We start from the raw sequence: 25470 nt of genomic DNA, 5'->3' as shown, positions 1-25470 counted from the left end.
CCTGTTAAAGTCAGGAATTTTCATCACTCTCTTTTTTAATTAGAATACTATGTTAGCTAAGATCAAGACCATGTTATGTTTCCGTCCGGTCACCTAAGAAACGTATCGCCTGAGTTTTGCCATATATTACTTCCTTTCGTTTAAAAATTAAATGTTACTCGAAGCTGTATTGTTTCTCCGCTTGTCCCTTTCTACGTCTTTATTGCAGCTGTTTACATCACTGCAGGTTAGTTGAATCGCTTGCGTGGTCAATGTTGTCCTAGCTAAATGCAGCGGTAAACCTGTTGTCCCGTATCATCGCTGAGTCGATATACACGTAACGCATCCTCATTATCGTATTTGACTGTACTCGAGACAGCTTGGCTTCCGCTCCACGAGAAACGAAATCCAGTGAGGTTCCAGCAAACGCGAAAGAATGTATAGTGTAATGTTTACATGAGGTTTATTCTTATGATGAACGAAGTATAGATCTCCAAGCAGTGGGAAAGCAGTGCGTCATATCTGTCGTAAGGATATTGATGGTTCTTAACTATTTTTCTACTTAATTAACGAAACAGTTGCTATATTTTTGCGTTCCACACATTTGTAAATTACCAAGAGACATGAGTTACTGTGAAATAAATGTGAAGACAGCCAATCTCACTGATTCAATGACATAAGCTACAACTTATGCATGAAGAAATACTTTCGAATACATGTACAGTTGCAGGTTACTCTACTGAAAATACAAGAACACATGCAGAGTGTTCAGAAATTCCCGTTACAAACTTCTAGGACTTTTAGACTGGAGTAAGTACATAATGTTTGGAATAGGAACCCTGAAAACATATTTGCTAGGTAGCTGAAAATGTTTTCAACTATGTTTTCATTGCAGACAAAAAAATTCGTTTTCTAGACTGTCTGACAAGTCGCATCAGTACATTTCATTGGAAATTATATATAATTTGTAGTGGATTACTAGAGTCAGTATATAACATATTCTCTACAAATAACCAAACCGACATTTGCTTACAAATTTTATTAATGAATTAGTTACTAAAGATGAATTTTACTTTAAATACTATTCTGCAAACCCTGGCAAACATGAAATAAAGTCAACTGCTGATTTATTCCTCAGATGCTTACTGTCACCAACAGATACTTGCAGTGTTAACAACATTCAAATTTCGATAGGTGTACCATATTGAAAGACACAACACAGCCCCAAATTAATTATTTTTCGTATCTATGATGCTCGTCAAATGTCACAATATTGTAAAATATCAGCAGAATACATCAGCAACACAAAAAAGTGCAATGTTTGTGTCTTGTATAACAATGCTTATGTCAAGTATCTCGATGTTATTTTTCACACACATTTGTCAAATTGGTGTCAATAAAACATGATTATGAACTCATGTGCCATGAGCGCGGAAGCGAACATAATATGTCATTAGATGACAATTATTTTTCACACACATTTGTCAAATTGGTGTCAATAAAACATGATTATGAACTCATGTGCCATGAGCGCGGAAGCGAACATAATATGTCATTAGATGACAATTACGAGCGATGAGTGGGTCCTAGTTGAGTTTAAGTACAAAATTTGTACCATAGCGTAATGCAAAAATTAATTATTTTACCTCATTTATGATGTTTCTCAACTTTCACAATATTCTAAAATGTCCGCAAAAATACACCACCAGTGCAAGAAAATGTAATGTTTACCTTATAATGGTATTTAAATATTTTAAGTGTAAGCAATCTGATGATGTATATGTTTTTCATCATCGCTTTAGAAGGGGATATATATAAAACATATAACTGATTCTTTAACACCCTGCTGCAACTGGAACTATGGCTCTCCAAAACTATAATCAACTTCACCAACATCTAATAAAAACACCGCTACACTCACACACAAAACACGATTTTAGAATGGAAGTAAGTAAGAAGATTTTTTCATCACTTCGATTTTAGGCAGGAAGAAGGTGTTTTATTAGCACCGACATGGACTGTTTATACACACTCATGATAAGATCAAAGATTGTGACAGAGATGTAACATTTCCAAAGACAATGGCAGAGTTGATGCTTTGAAAGTAAATAAAATTGTCATTTATGAGGTACAAAAAGGCACACATACGCTGAATGCCTATCATAATATGCAAATATAACTACAGATCTCTACGAAAATTCGAGCAAAATAAAATAGTATTATATGTACAATTGTGAACACTTTCCAAGCACTATAAATCTTCAAATTAAATATTCCCAAGTTTAAATCGTCTGTATTTAGGTCCTACAGATACTTCTGAGCAAAGCCGAGATGGTTCAACATTGTTATTGGCTCTTTTATTTTAATAGCAGCTAAAATACTAGGTTCTCACTGGGCAACTTGGTGGCATTTGGACACATCATTTTAATACCACAGCCGGACTGGTCGGACAGAAGGGGGAGGAGATGTGGAGGTATAAGCGGAATTGAGCTAGTTCCCTATCATGGATTTTTGATCAGTTGTTTCATTTTTAATACTTTTCTGTGATTGGTTGGAGGTAGAAATGGGAAGGGGGTGGAGCATGTAGCACATTTGAACTAATTTCACCATCTTGGATTTTTCATTGCCAATTTCATTTTTAGGCAACGTCCTTGTCGCAGTGATACACCGGTTCCCGTCAGATCGCCGAAGTTAAGCGCTGTCGGTCGTGGCCGGCACTTGCATAGTGACCATCCGGGCCACCATGCGCTGTTGCCATTTTTCGGAGTGCACTCAGCCTCGTGATGCCAATTGAGGAGCTACTCGACTAACTAGTAGCGGCTCCGGTCAAAGAAAACCATCGTAACGACTGGGAGAGTGGTGTGCTGACCACACGCCCCTCCTATCCGCTTCCTCATCTGAGGATGACACGGTGGTCGGATGGTCCCGATGGGCCACTTGTGGCCTGATGACGGAGTGCTTTATTTTGCTTGTTTCATTTTTAGCACTTCGCCATGAGTGGCTGGGAAAATCTGGAGTGCAGTGTGGCGAAAAAGGAGAGTTGAGCTAGTTCTGATTGGTTGTTCCATTGTTAATCCTTTGCTATGATTGGTTGGAGGTAAAGATGATAGAGGGGTGTGGCTTGTCACGTGATAGGTAATAGGAAGCATGGCTTGCGACGTCAATGTCCCTGCCCCTGCATGTAGGCAATCCTAAAGCAAAGGTCAAATTTGTCCCAGAATCCCCATTACCTTCTTTTTTGTAACTATTTGCTGATGACGCTGTATATATGGGCAAGTATCATCGTTGAGTGACTTTAGAGCAGGCGCGGCTCGTGGTTTCTATACTGGGGAAGGCTGCGGTATTTATCGATCGGAGCCAACATAGACCTAGGGTTACGCTACAGATTAGTCTGACATAAACAACTAAGAATTCAGGGGGAGGGGGGTGGGCATATCACTCTCTACTCTTAATTTTACGTACTGTATCTTCTATAATCAGGTATTAAATATCATTAGAAGCTAACTTCGAGTTAAAATCTTTGGTTAGTGTTTCTAAACGTCATCATTACATTTTCTGACACTTTGCAGCAAATCATATGAAAAGACGGGTTTCGGAGAGATCTTTAATGCTATGAATGTTAACATTGCGGCTGCTTAATATTTTAAGTGTTTTCAGTTCTAAACTTAAGGCGTTTATTGTGGTTTACCTCCAAAGCTCGAAGTTTACGAGTTCACCTGACGATACTGTGATGTTTTGGTGACGTTACAGGTCTTGTGCAAGTAAAACTCACTAAAATCTTGCAAAATACACTCCGAAAAAGAAACTTGCTAATATCACACGATATCAACAAAAGCAGTCAGCATCAGCAAGCAAGGAAAGTAAAGTAATGGGACAAATTTCGCGCGTTTTGTCCTCTAATCACTTATGCAACTCTCGCTAGATGGTAGTAACTGTTATGTTACTGTAGTCTAGTGCACTCTGGCGGGATATTTGCAAACTTATTCTAAATGTGGATAAAATAGCCAATGGCAGAAACAAAACAACTATGTAAAACATTATCAAAACAATAATACTAAACGTCGATTAATGACGCATCGAAGCGCAGTAGAGATGTGCAGAGACAGAGATTGGATAGCAAAGTTTCGGCCACTCTACATTCCTTTATTACATAGATAGTGGAACGTGAAAAACGTGTGGTGGTTGGTATGACACCCTTAGGCTGCAAGCTCTGAGCCTTCGGGTCGCCCATAAAGAGCAGTACTATGTAGAAGCCACGCCCCCAAACCGCTACTACATGCAGCTTACGGACGTTCCAAGGCGCAGCCTAAACACTACTAACCGTTCGTAAAACATCTATCGATACAAATAGTTCCAAAAACGTTGACCGTCGTTATTTTAATCGGAATGGGAATTATGCGAAATTCGTCCTGATAATTTAAATTATGTAATACGTTCTTGCGAAATTTACTTTAACATATATTTTGGGGCGACTCCGCCTCAGAGCCTTTAATTACGAGCCGCGCCTGCTTTAGAGGAATACGGGATTACTTAGAATTTCTATTTCGTGTGATGAATGGCAGCATACTCTAAATGTAGAAGAATGTACGAGGGTTATTCGGAAAGTAAGGAACGATCGGACGCGAAATGGAAACCACAGTGAAAATCCGATGAAGTTTTGCACAGGTGTGTTGGGCAGTGTCTCTGGTATGCCCGTCGATCGCGTTACGCCGTTCTTTTTAGTTCTGAGCACAACAGAGAGCACATAAAGATACCTAGAATATTAGTGTCTCCAACCAAGTACGAGAGCCTGGTGAGAAATTTCGCCTGAAGCTATGCAGCCAACATTACATACCCGTTGTGCGTTTTCTTCTTCAAGACAATTCTCGGCCGCATTCTGCAGGGGCAATGAAGATGCTCCTGCACCGTATTCAGTTGGAAATGTTTGATTGCCCACAATACAGCCCGTGATTGTCTCCCTCTGAGTTACATGTCTGCTCACACGAACCGCTGGCTATGAAGACAACATTTTGGCACAGACAACGAGCTGTAGGCCAGCGCAGAGAATTGGCGGTAAGCACTGGCGGCTGCCTCCTGTAACGAGGGTATTGGAAAGGTGGTACAACGCTACGACAAACGTCTAAGTCGGATCGGCGTCCTTGGAGATAAGTAGCTGGAAGTTGTAGCTAACTGTTGCAAATAAAACAGTTTTGATTTTCACTGTGGTTTCCATTTCGCGACCTATTGCTCCTTACTTTCCGAATAGCTCCTGTATTTTAATACAGGTGAGTAGGAAAAACATCCCTGTATTCTTCGAATACAGTATTTGTGGAGTGCAGCTTGTTAAAGTCATATCGATTAAATATCTACGCATAATGTTCAAAGCGGTATGAAATGAAATTAGCAGATAAAGAGGTTGTAGGGAAGGCGAATTTGAGTGGAGAGTTGCAGGGAAGTGTGGCTCAACTGGAAATGAGAGCACGTATAGAACACTAATGCAACCCATTCTTGAGTACTGCTCAAGTATTGGGGACCACCACCAGGTCAGATCATAGAAATTGATGCAAGTGGTTCAGATTTGTTAATGGTAGATTCGACCAACACACGGGTGTTACGGAGATGTTCCGCGAACTCGAATGGGAATCCGTAGAGAGAAGTATACGTTCTTTTAACGAAACGATATGCAGCAAATTTAATGAACGGCATCTGCGGTTGACTGCAGAACGGTTCTACTGCCTCCAACATGCATTTCACGCAAGCGCCGCGAAGACAAGATAAGAGAAATTAGTGCTCGTACGGAGGCAAATAGACAGTCATCTTGGGCATTAATTACTGCTTCAGCTGTATTTAGTCCTTTATTATTGGGTCACAATCGGTTTCGTGGCACTAAAAGCCACATCCTCAAGTTAACATATGACAACATTAAAGCGGAAAAGCTCGTAATCTTTTTACCAACATTCGTTGTCTGACAAAATAAAATACCACTAAAAAACGGCATGTCATAGAATAAAAACAGCCAGATTCCAATATAGTGGATGGTTCTGCGTCTCCTATGTATACGGAAGGGGACGCGACCGCGTGATCTGTCATGAAGATGTGGCTTTTAGTGATCCTAATAAAAAAGGACTAATTACAGCTGAAGTGATTGGTAGTACCCAAGGTGACTGCTCATAGCTGTGGTTGCCCCACATGCAAGGTTGTCTGCAACTGGACAGTCGTTCCTCTCTCGCTCCATTTGTGAGTGGAATAGAAAAGGAACTGACTCGTACTGATACACGATAGCCTCCGTCGTACACCATTCGGTGGCTCGCGGAGAATGTATGTAGATGCAGAAGCCCCCAGATGAAAGCACCTGACAGAGCGTGTCTGCACAGTTTTTGAAGAGCACGTTATCTGAAGGTAAATCGTGAGTGGGGTTACCTGGTGAAGGCCGAGGCGAGCCCGCCGCACCACCAGTAGCAGCGAAAGCGCACGTCGAGGTCCAGGCAGCAGCACAGCCGCCGTCTCAGACGCTGCAGGTGCAGCGGCAGCGCCGGCCAGCGCATGCGCGGACACGACAGCGCGCTCGCCCGCGGCGCCTCGGCCCTGCCGCAGCAGAAAAGGCAACGATATATCACGTGCAGTATATCGATGTCTCCGGGAAGTAATATCGATGTTTATACAACGGAATACTGCCGTTATATCGATGGTTATCGATATATTTCCCTGGTGACGGCAAAGTTAGTTAGTTAGTTAGCTAGTTAGTTAGTTGCGTGTTCCATTGATCAATCGCACGGTACGGTAGCCGTTATGATGTGGAACGTGTCAAGTGCACAAGAAATGCACATATGTAACAAAATTTTTTAATACATATGTATTATGATACTGAGTTAAAGATTAATATTTCCATTCCCTTAAATGGTACAAAATGCATATGCTATATTTATAGATTTATTTACTCCTATTCGAGAATTCATCTATGGTATAGAAGGAATTGTCAAGGGGATATGATTTCAATTTATTTTTGAAGCTATTACTGCTGTCTGTCAGACACCTTAATTCATCTGGTAATTTGTCAAAAATTTTTATAGCAGCATATTTTAGCCCTTTCCGTCCCAAAGATAGGTTGAGCAAAGGATAGTGTAAGTCTTTCTTTTTTCTGGTATTATAATCATGAATGTCACTGTTGTTTCTAAACTGGTCCATGTTGTTGAGAACAAATTTCATTACTGAGTAGATGTATTGTGAGCCTGTTGTAAGAATTCCCAATCTTTCCAAAAGTTGCCTTCAAAATGTGCGACGATGAGCCCCCCCCCCCCCCCACCCTTATTCTAACCACTTTCTTTTGAGCATTGAATATCTTTTGTCTAAATGTTGAGTTACCCCAAAATATTCCATATGACATCAGAGAGTGAAAGTGTGCAAAGTATGTTAGCTTACTAATTTGTGTATCCTTAAACTTGGCAATTATTCGGATCTAGTCGCTTTAGGAGATCCAAAAAATGAATTTTCCAATTAAGATTCTCATCTATATGTACACCCAAAACTTAGTATGCTCTACCCTGTCTACTGACTTCTGTTGATGTGTTATATTTATTGAAGGAACTGTACTTTTTGCAGCAGAAAATTGGATGTACTGTGTTTTTTCAAAGTTTAGAGCAAGCCCATTTGCAGAAAACCAATTAATCACTTTTACAAAGACTTTACTTGTATCATTTTCAATTTGACTTTCTTTTACTGGACTGATAATGATGGTTGTATCATCAGCAAACAGTGTCAGTTCAGCTTCCTGTTTCAGATAGGAAGGGAGGTCATTCACATATATCGACAACAGAAGGGGACCCATGATTGAACCCTGTAGAACACCTAATGTAATTTCACCCCAATTAGATGAAATGGCAAACTTATTTAAACCACTTGACCCATATAAGGAAACTTTTTGCCTCCTGTTCTGTAGGTATGACTTAAACCACTCATATGCTATTCCATTTATACCATAGAATTGTAATTTGTGTAACATAATATCATTGTTCACAGAATCAAATGCTTTGGACAAGTCACAGAAAATTACTATAGGTGACACTTTACTATTTAAAGACTCTATTATGTGGACAGTGAAATTGTATATTACTGTCTCAGTGAAACAGCATTTTTGAAATCCAAACTGTGATTTACTAAGTATCCCATTACTGTTGAGATGGCTAACCACTCTTGAGTACATTACTTTCTTGAAGATTTTTGAGAATGCTCTAAGCAAGGATACTGGTCGATAATTATTGACATCTGTGGTGTCCCCCTTTTTATAGAGAGGCCTAACAATGCCATATTTTAACCTCTCTGGGAAAATACCTTGAGTTAGTGATGCATTACATATGTGACTCAGAACTTCAGCTGTAATTGCTCCACAATGTTTTAATATCGTATTAGAGATGTCATCTACTCCAATTGAACATTTATTTTTCAGAGATTTAATAATTGTACTTATTTCCAAAGAGGTTGTTAGGTGAAACTTAATCTGACTAAATTTTTTGCAAAACAGACTATTCCATGTACTGCCTAGCTTTTTCTTTTGAACCATTCTCACCAATTTTTTCTCCTACACTTAAGAAATGGTTGTTAAATACATTAGCTACTTGTGTACTGTTGGTTAGGATGGTCTCATTCTCTTTAACAGTAATACAACCTACCCCAGTGGTTACTTTTCCTGTCTCCCTTCTAACAGCATTCCATACTGATTTGATTTTATTGCCAGAGCTGTTCATTTCTTGTCTAACATACATATTTCTTGATTTCCTTACAACTTTTCTCAGTATGTTACAATAATTTTTATAGTGTAAAACTGCTTCTGGATCTTTACTAGTTCTTGCTGTCTTATACGGTTTTCATTTTCTTTCTGAAGACACTTTAATACCTGTAGTAATCCAAGGTTTCTTTGAAACGTGTGTGGTGTTACACTTAGTAATTTTCTTTGGGAAACAATGTTCAAAGACGGATATGAATTTGTCAAGAAATATGCTGCACTTATCATTAGCATTTGGCTCATTATATACATCTCCCCAATTAACATTTCTTAAGCTTTCTTTGAAGTGCTGTATAGATACCAGGTTGAGCAACCTCACACTTTTACTTAATGGTTTCTGAATTGTACACCCTGTTAGGTTTTGTGAGTTAATCAGTTGTGCATCATGGTCTGACAATCCATTTACCACAAGGAAAGCACGTGTTTGTTTTACATCCTCTTTTTGAATAAATACATTATCTATTAGCATACTACTGTCCTGAGCTATACGTGTAGGGAAATTGATCACTGATTCTAAGTTATATCTTGTTACTAACACTTTTAGTTCACTTTTCCTATCAGAATTACTTAGAAACTTTACATTGAAATCACCCCAGATTAATAACTTCTTCTTTTTGTCTGACAGACAGCTTAATAGGGAGTCAAACTTTTTTATGAACAGCTCCCAGTCTCCCAATGGGGACCTGTACACTGTTGCTAATATAAATACTACATTATCTAGCTGAAGTTCACATGCACAAACCTCAAAGTGCCAATCAACACAAAATTTGCTTACTTCTACAGTTTTGCCTTTATACCCTTGTTTAATGAAAATGGCAACTCCTCTTTTATCCATTCTAGATCTACAAGTGTAAGATGCTAAATTATACACACTTATACTGACACTATCCATGCCCACAGTTACATGGTGTTCAGACAGACAAAGTATATCAATCTCATTCTCATTTTTGAGATCATCTAAACACACTAATAGCTCATCTACTTAATTTTTTATTTCCCTGATATTTTCATGAAGTATGTTAACACTGCCCTTAGCTTTACCCCTATTAACTGTACGTGAAGTTTCTTTTATTCTATTTATCTTGATTGTCATCTGTCTGGACTTTGGCTTTAACCTAAAAAACTTGTCTGCCTGGACCCGTTAACCACAGGGACCACCCCTTGTGTGACTGTGGACCCCCTTACAGTTTCTGCTAATAGAGAAGCTAACTTACTTTCCCCCATCCTATTCATGCGCAGGCCATGTGTAGTGTATCCCCACCTACCAATAACATTTACTGGAACAACACATATGTGAGACTTTGCCGGTGTCTGGAGCATACAGTTCAGCTCAGTGTTAACATGCTTCACAGCAGTGTTTACCCAGGGCTGATCATGGCGCTGAAAGACCTCCACAAACTCCACATTTGTGTGCTCAGTTTCTGCTCCTGTTTTATCCAGGTCACTCCTAATACTGTATCTTGGATTCATAGCCAGGCTGTTTCCTGCTCCCCCAACCATAATTACCTGATCTTCCTTCTCAAAGTCCCTGCATAGCCGACCTAAGTTTTCTGTCACCTGGCTGCGACTAGCACTTGGTTTCACAAAACTTGTGACCTGGTGCCCTACACTTAATTTCTCCTGAAGTTGCTGGCCCACAACCCGCCCGTGACTGCTGCCTGTAAGCAAAATTCTTCTTTTCCTATTCTGGTTTGGTCCCGACCTGTCGTTTTCCTTTAAGCTAATATTCTGCTTCAACTAACGTTCAACTTCATTCGAATGAGGCCCTTCCTCCACTTCAGATAGCAAGCCAAACTGATTTACTAATTGAATTTCTGGAGTTTTTTCAAGTGTTTCCCTATTTCGCCCTTTGCTTGCTACCTTTTCCCAGTTTCCAGTCTTTTTTTCCTCCCTTAACCTACATAATTCCAAGTTCGCGTTTTGTAATTCAGCCTTAAGGGCACAAATTTTTGCCTCCCGTTCGGCGATTTTTGTGTCCTTTCTACATGACCTACACTGCCATGGAAGAGCCTCATTTTCTACCCTCGATTCCTCGCCGCTACATTCGCCCCAATGAAACCATAATTTACAGTCTACACAGAACACCGCCTCTTTCAAATTTCTACGGCAACCATCACATTTGTCACACATGGTTTGATAGACAAATTTAACACAAAAGCAGAGAATAAGTTGGCACAAGACCACAGTAGTTTCGTAACCTGTAGCCTACCAAATCGTAAATAAACACTAATGTAAACAAACGTTTAAATTTACTTCCGAAAGTTTTAACTACCTAGCTCTGTATGACCGACTCGAATTAATTTGACTTTGAAGCTATAACTTTCGTCAAAAACGAAAATCTATACTCTCGCGGAATTTACGCCTAAAAAACGTAAAAAAAACTAGCGACTACCGGCCTTTTACAAAATACTTCCTTTTCGATCCAAATACGGTCAGAAAAGCGAAACTTTCAATAGATAGCCTAGAGAAGAAGTATATACACTAGTCTAAAATGTAATATTAACTAAATTAGCTCTTATTTCAATATTAATCACTTAGCGAGAGCTTCGTATACGCGCGTCTGCCTAGCTACAGAGATGGTACTTAAGACCTGGAATATAGGATGAACGGAATGGACAGTATCTTGAAGAGAGGTTATAAGATTAACATCACAAATTTGCTATACAACAAGTTTAAATAAAGAAACAGAGTCCGCACAGGACACGGTGGCCGATGAGCAGTGAACAGTTTTCATCGAAAGCGCTCGGCGAGTTGAGTCTTCTGATCGGGAGGGGAGACCGACAAGCGTTTTCCACCTTTCGGCCTGTCAGCGATGACAAAATCGAGGCGCGCCCCCTGAAATCTTCCTAAAACGACTTTACAGAACATATTCGGTAAAAAATTTCATTTTTGCTTTACTTATAGCTATTGATATAAGGTTCATGATGATGTGCCCATCATTTCCTTAATGGTCGTAGTTAATGAGATATTTACGTGGACGTAAGACACTGCGCGAAAATTGGAAAAGTTCGCAGTGAAAAACAGAGGTCGCTATGATTTTGCGTTTGGTGCACATTACATAATATTCTGTTGCATATGAAATTTAGCTAACATATTAAATTTTTCTTTAGGTTTAGGTAGAGGTCAGAAAACTCGAGAAAACTGATCTGTCGTAGCACACTCGTTTCCGATCGCGCCTCGCCACCGTTAAAGTCAGAGTGAAACATCCTTAACATTCCTCATATTTGATAAGCCGTTTCAGATATTGAAATGAGAAGTTGGCAAATGATAGCACACAAAGAGGACAAATTTTGCCATATTGTTTTTATGTAAAACTTCAATATCTACCGTGTTAGTCCACTAATTACAGACGGTTTCGTTAAAAAATGTAATTTTTAAGGGCCATCGATCGCTGGTGGAACGAGTAATGCTGTGGTTTTTGGAACAACATAATTGAAGGCATAACACGTTTTTTTGTACCCAGGATGAACTTTTTCATAAGCTACCGACCTTACCTTTCCTCAGTTCCACACTTAATAAATTTAATAAAACACTGTTCAGAATTCTCTCGCAACTGTATCTCCACAACATGTTAATGAGGTGAAACTGCGAACACTCCACTTTGTTTTGGCAAGAGAAGCAAATTTTAACTTTGGAACCAGAGAAATGTGTTGAATTTACTCAAAATTAGCCACTCATCGTTCTTCTCTGAAACTTACAAATGATTAACAAGCCAGGCGAAAATAACACACTGCATTTCTGGCAGAATTCTTTTTAGATACTAACCAAAGTAGAGGTAACAGTAGATTCCTTTTTATTGTTCACCATGCAGGTGTGGGCGTGGGGGGACTCAACTTAATATTTACAAACAGTGTGAGTGTAGGCTTCAGTTTAGAACGGCACTTCCCCTCCAGCGCTCGGCACTTCGCCTACAACGGTTGCCCATAGCAACCACCGCTACCGCTCTCCCCATGCACGCCCTGCGGCATTCTCCGTTGTCTATACTCAGCAGTAAATCGGTTTTGCTATTTGGGCAGCAAAATAACTGACGATGATTGAAATGGAGAGAATATAAAATGCAGATGGTAATGACAAAAAAGCGTTCCTGAAAAAAAGAGATTTGTGAGACAATAGGAACTTAAATGTTAGAAGGTCTTTCTGAAGGTATTTGTCTAGTGTGCATGACTGTACAGAAGTGAGCCGTGGATTATAAAGGGTTCAGACAAGAAGAAAATAGAATCTTCTGTTATATGATGCTACAGAACAGAACGCTGTAGATTAAATAGAAAGATCGAGTGGCTATGCAGAAATACTGAATCGATTTGGGGAGAATTTGATGTACAACATCCCCTTGAATAAAAGAAGGAATCTGTTGATAACATACATCCTGTGGCATGAAGGAATAGTCAGTACGGAAATGGAGATGTGTGTGTGTGAGTGTGTGTGTGTGTGTGTGTGTGTGTGTGTGTGTGTGTGTGTGTGTGTGGAGGCGGGTGGGGGGTGTGGGGGACAGGCTTAAAATTGAAGAGGTGGACCAAGACTTGACTCAAGTAAGTAGGCTGAAATGGGTACATATTGTTACTAGTGATTCAGAGCTGAAGACATTTGCACAGAATAGACTAAACTGGAGAGCTACAACAAACAAGGCTTCAGAGCTATGTCATTTTACTGGTCATTTGATGTAAGCGATTGTTGCCTTTACATAAATTATCTTAAGTAAAATAAACCAAACGTAGATCCATTAAGTAGACTGTTTCTAGTACTGGGCCAATATGTGAGATGCATTAAAGAAGATTACAGACACTAATAAATTCTTAAAACACTCAATGAATAGCAGTCATCATTTAGTTTGAATTTGTTATCTAATTGTCTGGTATTTCATTGTTGCCCTTTTGATTTCTTTTTAAACAGATCATCTGATGACGACTTTCTAAGAAGTCGAAACTGGTTGTGACGTCGTTTACGATAACAGAGACTGAAGAATATATATATAAGCATTTTTTTTACAAGATGTTAATTGTGTTCTCGCTTAGACATATACCTGATCAGTTACTATTATTATTATTTCTTCCTTTTCTTAGACGTTATGTCTGGTCAAAAATGGAAAGTGACGCAGACCTTGATCAAGCGTGACTTCCTTTTAACTGCACGGTATATGTTATATTGCATTTAGGAACTTTCGGGTAATTGAACATGAATCAATAATTACGGATTTCTGTAGTTGTATATATAAGTTTGGATGTAGCTGTATTGCATTGATGTACTGGTGGATATTGTGTGGTATGACTCCTGTAGTTGATAGTATAATTGGTATAATGTCAACTTTATCCTGATGCCACATGTCCTTGACTTCCTCAGCAAGTTGGATGTATTTTTCAATTTTTTCTCCTGTTTTCTTTTGTATATTCGTTGTATTGGGTATGGATATTTCGATTAATTGCGTTAATTTCTTCTTTTTATTGGTGAGTATGATGTCAGGTTTGTTATGTGGTGTTGTTTTATCTGTTATAATGGTTCTGTTCCACTATAATTTGTATTCATCATTCTCCAGTACATTTTGTGGTGCGTACTTGTATATAGGAACGTGTTGTTTTATAAGTTTATGTTGTAAGGCAAGCTGTTGATGTATAATTTTTGCTACATTGTCATGTCTTCTGGGGTATTCTGTATTTGCTAGTATTGTACATCCACTTGTGATGTGATCTACTGTTTCTATTTGTTGTTTGCAAAGTCTGCATTTATCTGTTGTGGTATTGGGATCTTTAATAATATGCTTGCTGTAATATCTAGTGTTTATTGTTTGATCCTGTATTGCAATCATTAATCCTTCCATCTCACTGTATATATTGCCTTTTCTTAGCCATGTGCTGGATACGTCTTGATCGATGTGTGGATGTGTTAGATGATACGGGTGCTTGCCATGTAGTGTTTTCTTTTTCCAATTTAATTTCTTCGTATCTGTTGATGTTATGTGATTCAAAGGGTTGTAGAAGTGGTTATGAAATTGCAGTGGTGTAGCCGATGTACTTACATGAGTGATTGCTTTGTGTATTTTGCTAGTTTCTGCTCGTTCTAGAAAGAATTTTCTTAAATTGTCTACCTGTCCATAATGTAGGTTTTTTTATATCGGTAAATCCCCTTCCTCCTTCCTTTCTGCTTAATGTGAATCTTTCTGTTGCTGAATGTATGTGATGTATTCTATATTTGTGACATTATGATCGTGTAAGTGTATTGAGTGCTTCTAGGTCTGTCTTACTCCATTTCACTACTCCAATTGAGTAGGTCAATATTGGTATAGCATAAGTATTTATAGCTTTTGTCTTGTTTCTTGCTGTCAATTCTGTTTTCAGTATTTTTGTTAGTCTTTGTCTATATTTTTCTTTTAGTTCTTCTTTAATATTTGTATTATCTATTCCTATTTTTTGTCTTTATCCTAGATATTCATAGGCATCTGTTTTTTCCATCGCTTCTATGCAGTCACTGTGGTTATCCAATATGTAATCTTCTTGTTTAGTGTGTTTTCCCTTGACTATGCTATTTTTCTTACATTTGTCTGTTCCAAAAGCCATATTTATATCATTGCTGAATACTTCTGTTATCTTTAGTAATTGGTTGAGTTGTTGATTTGTTGCTGCCAGTAGTTTTAGATCATCCATGTATAGCAAATTTGTGATTTTTTGTGGGTATGTTCCAGTAATATTGTATCCATAATTTGTATTATTTAGCATGTTGGATAGTGGGTTCAGAGCAAGGCAGAACCAGAAAGGACTTAATGAGTCTCCTTGGTATATTCCACACTTAATCTGTATTGGCTGTGATGTGATATTATTTGAATTTGTTTGGATATTAAGTGTGGTTTTCCAATTTTTCATTACTATGTTTAGGAACTGTATCAATTTAGGATCTACTTTGTATATTTCCAATATTTATAGTAACCATGAGTGGGGTACACTATCAAAAGCTTTTTGGTAATCAATGTATGCGTAGTGTAGCTAGCTTTGTTTAGTTTTAGCTTGATATGTCACCTCTGCATCTATTATCAGTTGCTCTTTACATCCTTGTGCTCCTTTGCAACAGTCTTTTTCTTCTTCATTTATAATTTTGTTCTGTGTTGTATGTGTCATTAATTTCTGTGTAATGACTGAAGTTAATATTTTGTGTATTGTTGGTAGGCATGTTATGGGGCGATATTTAACTGGGTTTGCTGTGTCTGCTTGATCTTTAGGTTTCAGATAAGTTATTCCTTGTGTAAGTGTATCCGGGAATGTGTATGGGTCTGCAATGTAACTGTTAAATAATTTAGTTACATGTGAATGTGTTGAGGTGAACTTCTTTAGCCAGAAATTGCTATTTTATCTTTTCCAGGGGCTTTCCAATTGTGAGTAGAATTAATTGCTTGGGTGACTTCATGTTGCAAAATTATTACTTCAGGCAGTTGTGGTATCATCTTGTATGTGTCCACCGTGTCCACCGTGCATGCCTGTTATGTTGTACCGGGTTTGACTATATGTTGCTCCAGAAGTGTTCCATGTCTGTTATGTTTGGTGGATTGTCTATTCTAATGTGTGTGTTATCTAATGTCTGGTAAAATTTCTTTTGGTTTGTGTTGAATGTTTGGTTTTGTTTCCTTCTATTTTCACTTTTTTTGTATCTTCTAAGTCGTTTGGCCAATGCTTGTAATTTCTGCTTCTTTTCGTCTAATTGCTCTATCGCGTCTTGTTGTGAGATTTTACCTAACCTTTTTTGTTTTTTTTCTGACATTTCATTTCTTGTAAATTGTGTTAGCTGTCCAATGTCTTTTCTCAGTTTTTCTATTCTGATCTGTAGCCTGTGTTGCCATGCTGGTTTTGTGGGTTTCTTCTGTGTGTTGGTTGGTTATGGGGCACCACCCCTCTAGCAGTGATCCTCCCGCGAAGCGACCATAACAATATACACTATATGACAAACAATGTGAATGATCGAGAAGACATCGTCGGATACGTAAATGTACTAACTATCGGTGGATATGTAAATGACTAGATTCGCAATTCTCTGTGATATGTTAGAATGGCCTTCATAGTTCATTACTGTTGCCTTACTTTTTAGTGTTGTTACCAGGCCTGATAGGTTATGCAGATGGCATGAACAGCGTCAGTTATTGAGTGATCACTGTGAAAGACACGGAGAGGCCCTGTACTTGGGTAAGACTGAGCTATCAACACCTGACAGAGTTTTAAAGGGGTCTCACTGTGGCTCTATTTGGCCACTAGGTCGAATCGTGCAGATCCTGATTTGTGGGGCAGTGGGGCTGTGGCCCTATGTTAGACTGCATCGGAACGTGAATGCAAGCATACTCGTCGTCAAAGTTCTCGTCGATTACATCTGACGACATCAAAGGAGCCGGCTGTTGTGGCCGAGCAGTTCTAGGCGCTTCAGTCCGGAACCGCGCGACTGCTACAGTCGCAGGTTCGAATCCTGTCTCGGGCGTGATTGTGTGCGATGTCCTTAAGTTAGTTAGGTTTAAGTAGTTGTAAGTGTAGGGGACTGATGACCTCAGATGTTAGTCCCATAGTGCTTAGAGCCATTTGAACACGAAAGGGGGCTCGCCCTATTGTGCACCAAGCACATCATAATCCATTTACATCTGACCCTGTCACCCGAGAACAAGGAACGACTTACTGCAACGTCCCATGTTATCGTGAATCACTGGCGTGAAACTAGCACAGCCAGAGTAGGGAATTATCGTCCCATCCGTAGGCTGCAGTTCACATAACAACAAAACGGCTGCATTTCGATTGGTGCCTTGGACGGGAAGAATAGGCTGCTGATTAATGGTGTTGCATTGGGTTCAGCAGTCAATCGCTGTTGTGCAGTTCCCTGAATGACCATAGTCAGTGAGTGTGGCGGCAACTTAAGGAGAGATCTCATTCTTCTGATGTTTTGGAGAAACATAGCAGTGTCACTCCTCGTGTAATGCTGTGTGGTGTGATCAGTTATGACTTCAGGTCACTGCTGGTGGTGGCTGAGCTCTGACACCACAATGTACGTCATGGACGTCTTTCTCATGTGTTACCACTCATATTACAACAGTTTCGTGGTGCCATTTTTCTGTAGCGCAATGTTCGCCCACCAGTAGCACTTGTCTCTGTAAAGCGTCTGCGTGATGGTGAGGTACCCCTGTGGGCACCAAGGTCCACACGTCTGTCTCTGATAGAAAATGTCCGGGCACAGTTTCGACGTTAACTCTATCGCATTTCTATTTTCCAGTGTATCAAAGACCAGTTACAACAATTGGCAGCCAACTTTTCTCGGGAGAGGATGCAATCGCGTTATGACACCCTTCCCATCTGAATCACGGCATGCGTCCAAGCCAGAGTGACGGCAACACCATACTGATAAGCAGTCTCATACTGTCGAGTTCTCTGTAGATTTGACTCTGTTTTGTAATCAGTGAAATATACACCTTCTCAATTAAATTCCATTTACTCGTAGCTTTCACCCCTCCTTAGGTGCTTCACTTTTTTTGTTAGGCAGTGAATTCGATATATTTTGCAAGTTGAAAGTACAAGAGAAATAAAAATTAATTAAAAACTTTCGATAAGGATAGGAGATAAAGTAATAAATTAAAATTTGTGCCACGGTCGGTACTTGAACCCAGGTATCCTGCTTACTATGCAGATGTGTTATCCACTACAGGAATCTAGTAATTTAGCTAACAACCTTAGGCCAATACCCTGTGTAATGCATATTTGCATTCCCTTCACGTGTTTAAACCAAGTATTAGGCACATCTATGCGATCAGGAATGCTCAGTAGCAGCCAGGCTACATGTACATTTAACAATTAAGCGTCAGCAAGGAGCATTAGTGATGAAATCATATGAGGCAGTGTTGTGCAACCTTTGTAGGGACAAGATCCAACTATTCGGGAGTAGGATCTTACAATCTGAGACAGTGTTTCGAGACAAACTTACGTCACAATGTCCGCAAACGTGACGTCAGATCGGCCTATCAACAGCGATCTGAACGCCCATTGGCTGAGGGAGAAAGGGGAGGGAGGGGGTATCTCTTGTCCTTCGGGAAGACAGGGCGAGTTAGTAGCGAGGAGCCACTCAAAACGCACGGTCGAGTAACCGGGGCGGCTCTGAAAAAACGGTCGCGAGTGCGTATTTCAGCTGTTAAACAAGATATAAAGTGAAGTTATTAGTTATCAGAACGCCACGTGTCGTGGGCAGTGTCTATCATTATGTAAGGTCAGAAAACTGTGTTAATGTGGAAAAGGGTCCAATATAACGGCGTAGCCCAGAGCCACCATATTGCAAATTCTGATTCTGCGACGTGTGTGACAAAGCATTTTCTGTATTAAAACAAGTATAGTACTAACGTTGTTGACAATTAACACCTGGCATCCCTAAACACTCCACTTCAGAAAGATCACCACCTACGCGGAACCTGGTGACTGAGTGCTACTACTGTGCGACGAGGGTCTCACCGAAGCAGCAAGACACCAGCTTAGTGATACCACCCAGAGAAGTACTTCCTTCTCGTTACAATGCCACTGAGGGCATTGTACGTGCCTAGCACAAACTCCACTTCAGACCTCAGCCCCTCTTGATTTTCCCCTTCTTATATTGTCAGTCCCCCCCATGAACCATGGACCTTGCTGTTGGTGGGGAGGCTTGCGTGCCTCAGCGATACAGATAGCCGTACCGTAGGTGCAACCACAATGGAGGGGTATCTGTTGAGAGGCCAGACAAACGTGTGGTTCCTGAAGAGGGGCAGCAGCCTTTTCAGTAGTTGCAAGGGCAACAGTCTGGATGATTGACTGATCTGGCCTTGTAACAATAACCAAAACGGCCTCGCTGTGCTGGTACTGCGAACGGCTGAAAGCAAGGGGAAACTACAGCCGTAATTTTTCCCGAGGACATGCAGCTTTACTGTATGATTAAATGATGATGGCGTCCTCTTGGGTAAAATATTCTGGAGGTAAAATAGTCCCCCATTCGGATCTCCGGGCGGGGACTACTCAAGAGGATGTCGTTATCAGGAGAATGAAAACTGGCGTTCTACGGGTCGGAGCGTGGAATGTCAGATCCCTTAATCGGGCAGGTAGGTTAGAAAATTTAAAAAGGGAAATGGATAGGTTAAAGTTAGATATAGTGGCAATTAGTGAAGTTCGGTGGCAGGAGGAACAAGACTTCTCGTCAGGTGACTACAGGGTTATAAATACAAAATCAAATAGGGGTAATGCAGGAGTAGGTTCAATAATGAATAGGAAAATAGGAATGCGGGTAAGCTACTACAAACAGCATAGTGAACGCATTATTGTGGCCAAGATAGATACGAAGCCCACATCTACTACAGTAGTACAAGTTTATATGCCAACTAGCTCTGCAGATGACGAAGAAATTGAAGAAATGTATGATGAAATAAAAGAAATTATTCAGATAGTGAAGGGAGACGAAAATTTAATAGTCATGGGTGACTGGAATTCGAGTGTAGGAAAAGGGAGAGAAGGAAACATAGTAGGTGAATATGGATTGGGGCTAAGAAATGAAAGAGGAAGCCGCCTGGTAGAATTTTGCACAGAGCATAACTTAATCATAGCTAACGGTTTAAGAAACATGAAAGAAGGTTGTATACATGGAAGAACCCTGGAGATACTAAAAGGTATCAGATAGATTATATAATGGTAAGACAGAGATTTAGGAACCAGGTTTTAAATTGTAAGACATTTCCAGGGGCAGATGTGGACTCTGACCACACTCTATTGGTTATGACCTGTAGATTAAAACTGAAGAAACTGCAAAAAGGTGGTAATTTAAGGAGATGGGACCTGGATAAACTGAAAGAACCAGAGGTTGTACAGAGTTTCAGGGAGAGCATAAGGGAACAATTGACAGGAATGGGGGAAAGAAATACAGTAGGAATGGGTAGCTTTGAGGGATGAAGTAGTAAAGGCCGCAGAGGATCAAGTAGGTAAAAAGACGAGGGCTAGTAGAAATCCTTGGGTAACAGAATAAATATTGAATTTAATTGATGAAAGGAGAAAATATAAAAATGCAATAAATGAAGCAGGCAAAAAGGAATACAAACGTCTCAAAAATGAGATCGACAGGAAGTGCAAAATGGCTAGCGCAGGGATGGCTAGAGGACAAATGTAAGGATTGGTTCAAATGGCTCTGAGCACTATGGGACTTAACATCTATGGTCATCAGTCCCCTAGAACTTAGAACTACTTAAACCTAACTAACCTAAGAACATCACACAACACCCAGTCATCACGAAGCAGAGAAAATCCCTGACCCCGCCGGGAATCGAACCCGGGACAAATGTAAGGATGTAGAGGCTTATCTCACTAGGGGTAAGATAGATACTGCTACAGGAAAATTAAAGAGACCTTTGGAGATAAGAGAACGACTTGTATGAACATCAAGAGCTCAGATGGAAACCCAGTTCTAAGCAAAGAAGGGAAAGCAGAAAGGTGGAAGGAGTATATAGAGGGTCTATACAAGGGCGATGTACTTAGGGACAATATTATGGAAATGGAAGAGGATGTAGATGAAGATGAAATGGGAGATACGATACTGCGTGAAGAGTTTGACAGAGCACTGAAAGACCTAAGTCGAAACAAGGCCCCTGGAGCAGACAACATTCCATTAGAACTACTGACAGCCTTGGGAGAGCCAGTCCTGAAAAATCTCTACCATCTGGTGAGCAAGATGTATGAGACAGACGAAATACCCTCAGACTTCAAGAAGAATATAATAATTCCAATCCCAAAGAAAGCAGGTGTTGACAGATGGCGAACAATCAGTTTAATAAGCCACAGCTGCAAAATACTAACACGAATTCTTTACAGACGAATGGAAAAACTAGTAGAAGCCGACCTCGGGGAAGATCAGTTTGGATTCTGTAGAAATACTGGAACACGTGAGGCAATACTGACCTTACGACTTATCTTAGAAGAAAGATTAAGGAAAGGCAAACCTACGTTTCTAGCATTTGTAGACTTAGAGAAAGCTTTTGACAATGTTGACTGGAATACTCTCTTTCAAATTCTAAGGGTGGCAGGGGTAAAATACAAGGAGCCAAAGGCTATTTACAATTTGTACAGAAACCAGATGGCAGTTATAAGAGTCGAGGGGTATGAAAGGGAAAAAGTGGTTGGGAATGGAGTGAGACAGGGTTGTAGCCTCTCCCCGAGGTTATTCAATCTGAATATTGAGCAAGCAATAAAGGAAACAAAAGAAAAGTTCGGAGTAGGTATTAAAAACCATGGAGAAGAAATAAAAACTTTGAGGTTCGCCGATGACATTGTAATTCTGTCAGAGACAGCAAAGGACTTACAAAAGCAGTTGAACGAAATGGACAGTGTCTTGAAAGGAGGATATAAGATGAACATCAACAAAAGCAAAACGAGGATAATGGAATCTGGTCGAATAAAGTCGGGTGATGCTGAGGGAATTAGATTAGGTAATGAGACACTTAAATTAGTAAAGGAGTTTTTCTATTCGGGGAGCAAAATAACTGATGATGGTTGAAGTAGAGAGGATATAAAATGTAGACTGGCAATGGCAAGGAAAGCGTTTCTGAAGAAGAGAAATTTGTTAACATGGAGTATAGATTTAAATGTCAGGAATTCGTTTCTGAAAGTATTTGTATGGAGTGTAGCCATGTATGGAAGTGAAACGTAAATGATAAATAGTTTAGATAAGAAGAGAATAGAAACTTTCGAAATGTGGTGCTACAGAAGAATACTAAAGATTAGATGGGAAGATCACATAACTAATGAGGAAGTATTGAATAGCATTGGGGAGAAGAGGAGTTTGTGGCACAACTTAACCAGAAGAAGGGATCGGTTGGTAGGACCTGTTCTGAGGCATCAAGGGATCACCAATTTAGTATTGGAGGGCAGCGTGCAGGGTAAAAATCGTAGAGGGAGACCAAGAGATGAATACACTAAGCAGATTCAGATGGATGTAGGTTGCTGTAGGTACTGGGAGATGAAGAACCTTGCACAGGATAGAGTAGCATGGAGAGGTGCATCAAACCAGTCTCAGGACTGAAGACCACAACAACAACAACATATCGTCAGTATTGGAATAGCACCCCAGCTTTGAAATGGGGAGCGCCAGAGTTGTCCGCAGCTCGTGGTCTTGCGGTACCGTTCTCGCTTCCCGCCCACGGGGTCCCGGGTTCGATTCCCGGCGGGGTCTGGGATTTTCTCTGCCTCGTGATGACTGAGTGTTGTGTGACTATCATCATCATTTCATCATTGACTCGCAAGTCGCCGATGTGGCGTCAACTAAAAAGGACTTGCAATGCGGCGGCCGAACTTCCTCAAATGGGGCCTCCCGGCCAACAATGCCATACGATCATTTCATGCCGGCACGGTAGCTCAGCGTGTTCGGTCAGAGAGCTCGTTGGCGTCTGCAATAAAAAACTGAGTGGTAGGATCAACAAGCGAACTTCAACGGATGTCATGTGACCTCCGCAACGATTAAACACAACAATCAAAAAAACGAGTGGTGTAAAGGATAACACATCTACCTAGTAAGCAGGAGGCGCAGGTTCACGTCCCAGTCTTGGCACAAATTTTAATTCATTACTTCAGGTTGTCTACTTATCGAAGATAAAGTTGAAATTCAGTATGTCTCCATGAAAATGTAATTCTTTCAGATCAATTAAAAACAGTCCATCTTTTTTCTTAAACGACTTTGTGTTCTGTCTAACAGCAGGTCTTGTCATGGGGGAAGCCTCGTCGGAGAGGTCCACCGTTTAGGGAAGGGATTCTAGTGGTGGAGTCGCATTGCCTTCCACTGATGATGATTGAATGGTAATGAGGAAAACACAACACCGATGAGTGCCGGACTGAGACTCGAACATTTTTTTTTTTTTAAGGATGGTCAGGACGTGGTACACGCTGCACTAGCAGTGGGGTCTCTTTACGGCACTGCCAGTGCGTCGAGGCCCAAACCCATCCCACCCCTTTTTTCATGTCCCCTGTTGGGTCATAGCACTAAGTGTGCAGAAATCTTAACACAAAACTCCTATTCTCCGATGTAAGAAAGACAAAGAAACCTCTTCTCTGAGTAGAAACTGAACACTGATAAAACTTAACAATTCTTCTTGAATCACACAAATACTTTGGAAGTCGAACACGAGTAATTTTGAACAAAATGTTTTGAAGAAACTCTTCGTGTAACACAGAAGTTCTGGAAGCAGAGTAATAGTAAATAATAATAAGAACACAAGTGACTTAATTTTTTTTCTGTTCGTTCTCGTTCAAGGTGTTGTAGTGGTTCCACATAACCGACACCCATTTTTTCAAAAATGATCTTCAGCATGTTGCCGTAGTGCTTCTTGTGGTTGTGATACGTGCTGATTTGTGCATATTCACACTTCATGTAAACGCGGAATTCTATCTCGTTGTCCGAGCCAAGTTTGTTGATGACATAACTACCATATTTTCCCAGTAGCCAGCTAATGGCGTTGGTTTTTAATTTCGGAAAGTATGTCATGTCTGGTCTCAGGAGGAGCGATGGCGTTATATATTCCGTCGAGGATCTGGTGAGAAAGGCGATTTTGTTGCTTGATCCAATTCCAGTTATTCATATTGCCGCCACAGGTGAATCTGTGGATGAGTGTATCCACCAGATTGCATTTTCCACAAAGGTGTCTGGTTTAAGCCGATCCCATATAGTCTCTCGTTGGTTCTGATGACATTGTTAACTGTTTTGTACCATGCGGAAATAGCGTCTGTAGATAGCCCGGCATAGTTGATGTTCCGCCAAACAGCTTTCCCGTCACCTACTGGGGCGGACTTTAATAACTGCTGTAGTTTTAGAATGATGTGGACCCAACCTTTAAAGAAAAAGGGAACATAACTTTGTTCAGGTTGCCTTTCCAGCGGTCTCACCTGTCGACAGGTGCGACGTCGTTGACGGCCTCCAGAGTGGTCCAGCGCTGGATGGCCGGCTCCTGCTTGTCCTTCTCCGCGTCGTCGTCGGCCCCCTCGCCGTCCTCGTCGCTCTCCTCGGGAATGCGCGGCAGGATGTCGACGCCCCCCAGCGGCAGCAGCTTGCGCTGGCTCTGCACGGGGCTCCTGGGCAGCGGCATGCCCAAGGGCAGGCCCAAAGGGCCGTCCGACCCTCCCAGGGCCTGCGGCAGCGACAACGACAGCGACAGCCGGCCGTCCAGCTCTTCGTCGGTGACCGCAGTGGCCGGGTTGCGCCAGCCGCGAACGCCCAGCAGCGGGCTGCTGCCTCCGGTGCCGCAGAAGTAGTCCCTGCCAACACTGTCTATGAATGCATCGGAAAAAAATTACATTTAAAAATAAAAACTCCTACACAAAAAACCTCTCAAACGTTAACATAAAAAATATGTGTTGCCGAGTCAAATTCGGATAAAATTCCAAGCTTTCGATGATAATACCCTCCGTCATCGTCGTCAGGAACTAAAACTGACTGTTGTCAACACTTTCTTTTTCCTCTACTGTCATTCCATTCACCGTCCGCCCCCGGTAGTTGGATCCTGAACTCCCTATGGATGCGTTTAGAAGGCTGGAACTGACAAAAATAACAAGGCAGTGAAGGATTTTGCGATGTCGCTGTTCGGGACTGCTCTTGTTGTTGTTGTAGTCTTCAGTCCAGAGACTGGTTTGATGCAGCTCTCCATGCTACCCTATCCTGTGCAAGCTGCTTCATCTCCCAGTACTTACTGCAGCCTACATCCTTCTGAATCTGCTTAGTGTATTCATCTCTTGGTCTCCCTC

General features: G+C 40.7%; 1 protein-coding gene across 1 annotated transcript in view; it reads right to left on the bottom strand.

The window, feature by feature from the left end:
• LOC126252208 (uncharacterized) overlaps positions 1-25197 on the bottom strand; it is an 88879-nt gene extending 63682 nt beyond the window's left edge. Inside the window, exons 1-3 of the mRNA XM_049953078.1 lie at positions 25164-25197; positions 24616-24997; positions 6379-6543 (exon numbers count right to left, since the gene is read on the bottom strand). Coding sequence (XP_049809035.1) covers positions 6379-6543; positions 24616-24997; positions 25164-25197 — 581 coding nt within the window. The remainder of the gene's footprint in view (positions 1-6378; positions 6544-24615; positions 24998-25163) is intronic.
• Positions 25198-25470: the final 273 nt, after the last annotated feature.

Source organism: Schistocerca nitens, chromosome 4 (genome assembly GCF_023898315.1).
Source record: "Schistocerca nitens isolate TAMUIC-IGC-003100 chromosome 4, iqSchNite1.1, whole genome shotgun sequence".
NCBI lineage: Eukaryota > Metazoa > Arthropoda > Insecta > Orthoptera > Acrididae > Schistocerca > Schistocerca nitens.
This window is presented reverse-complemented; position numbering and strand designations above follow the sequence as displayed.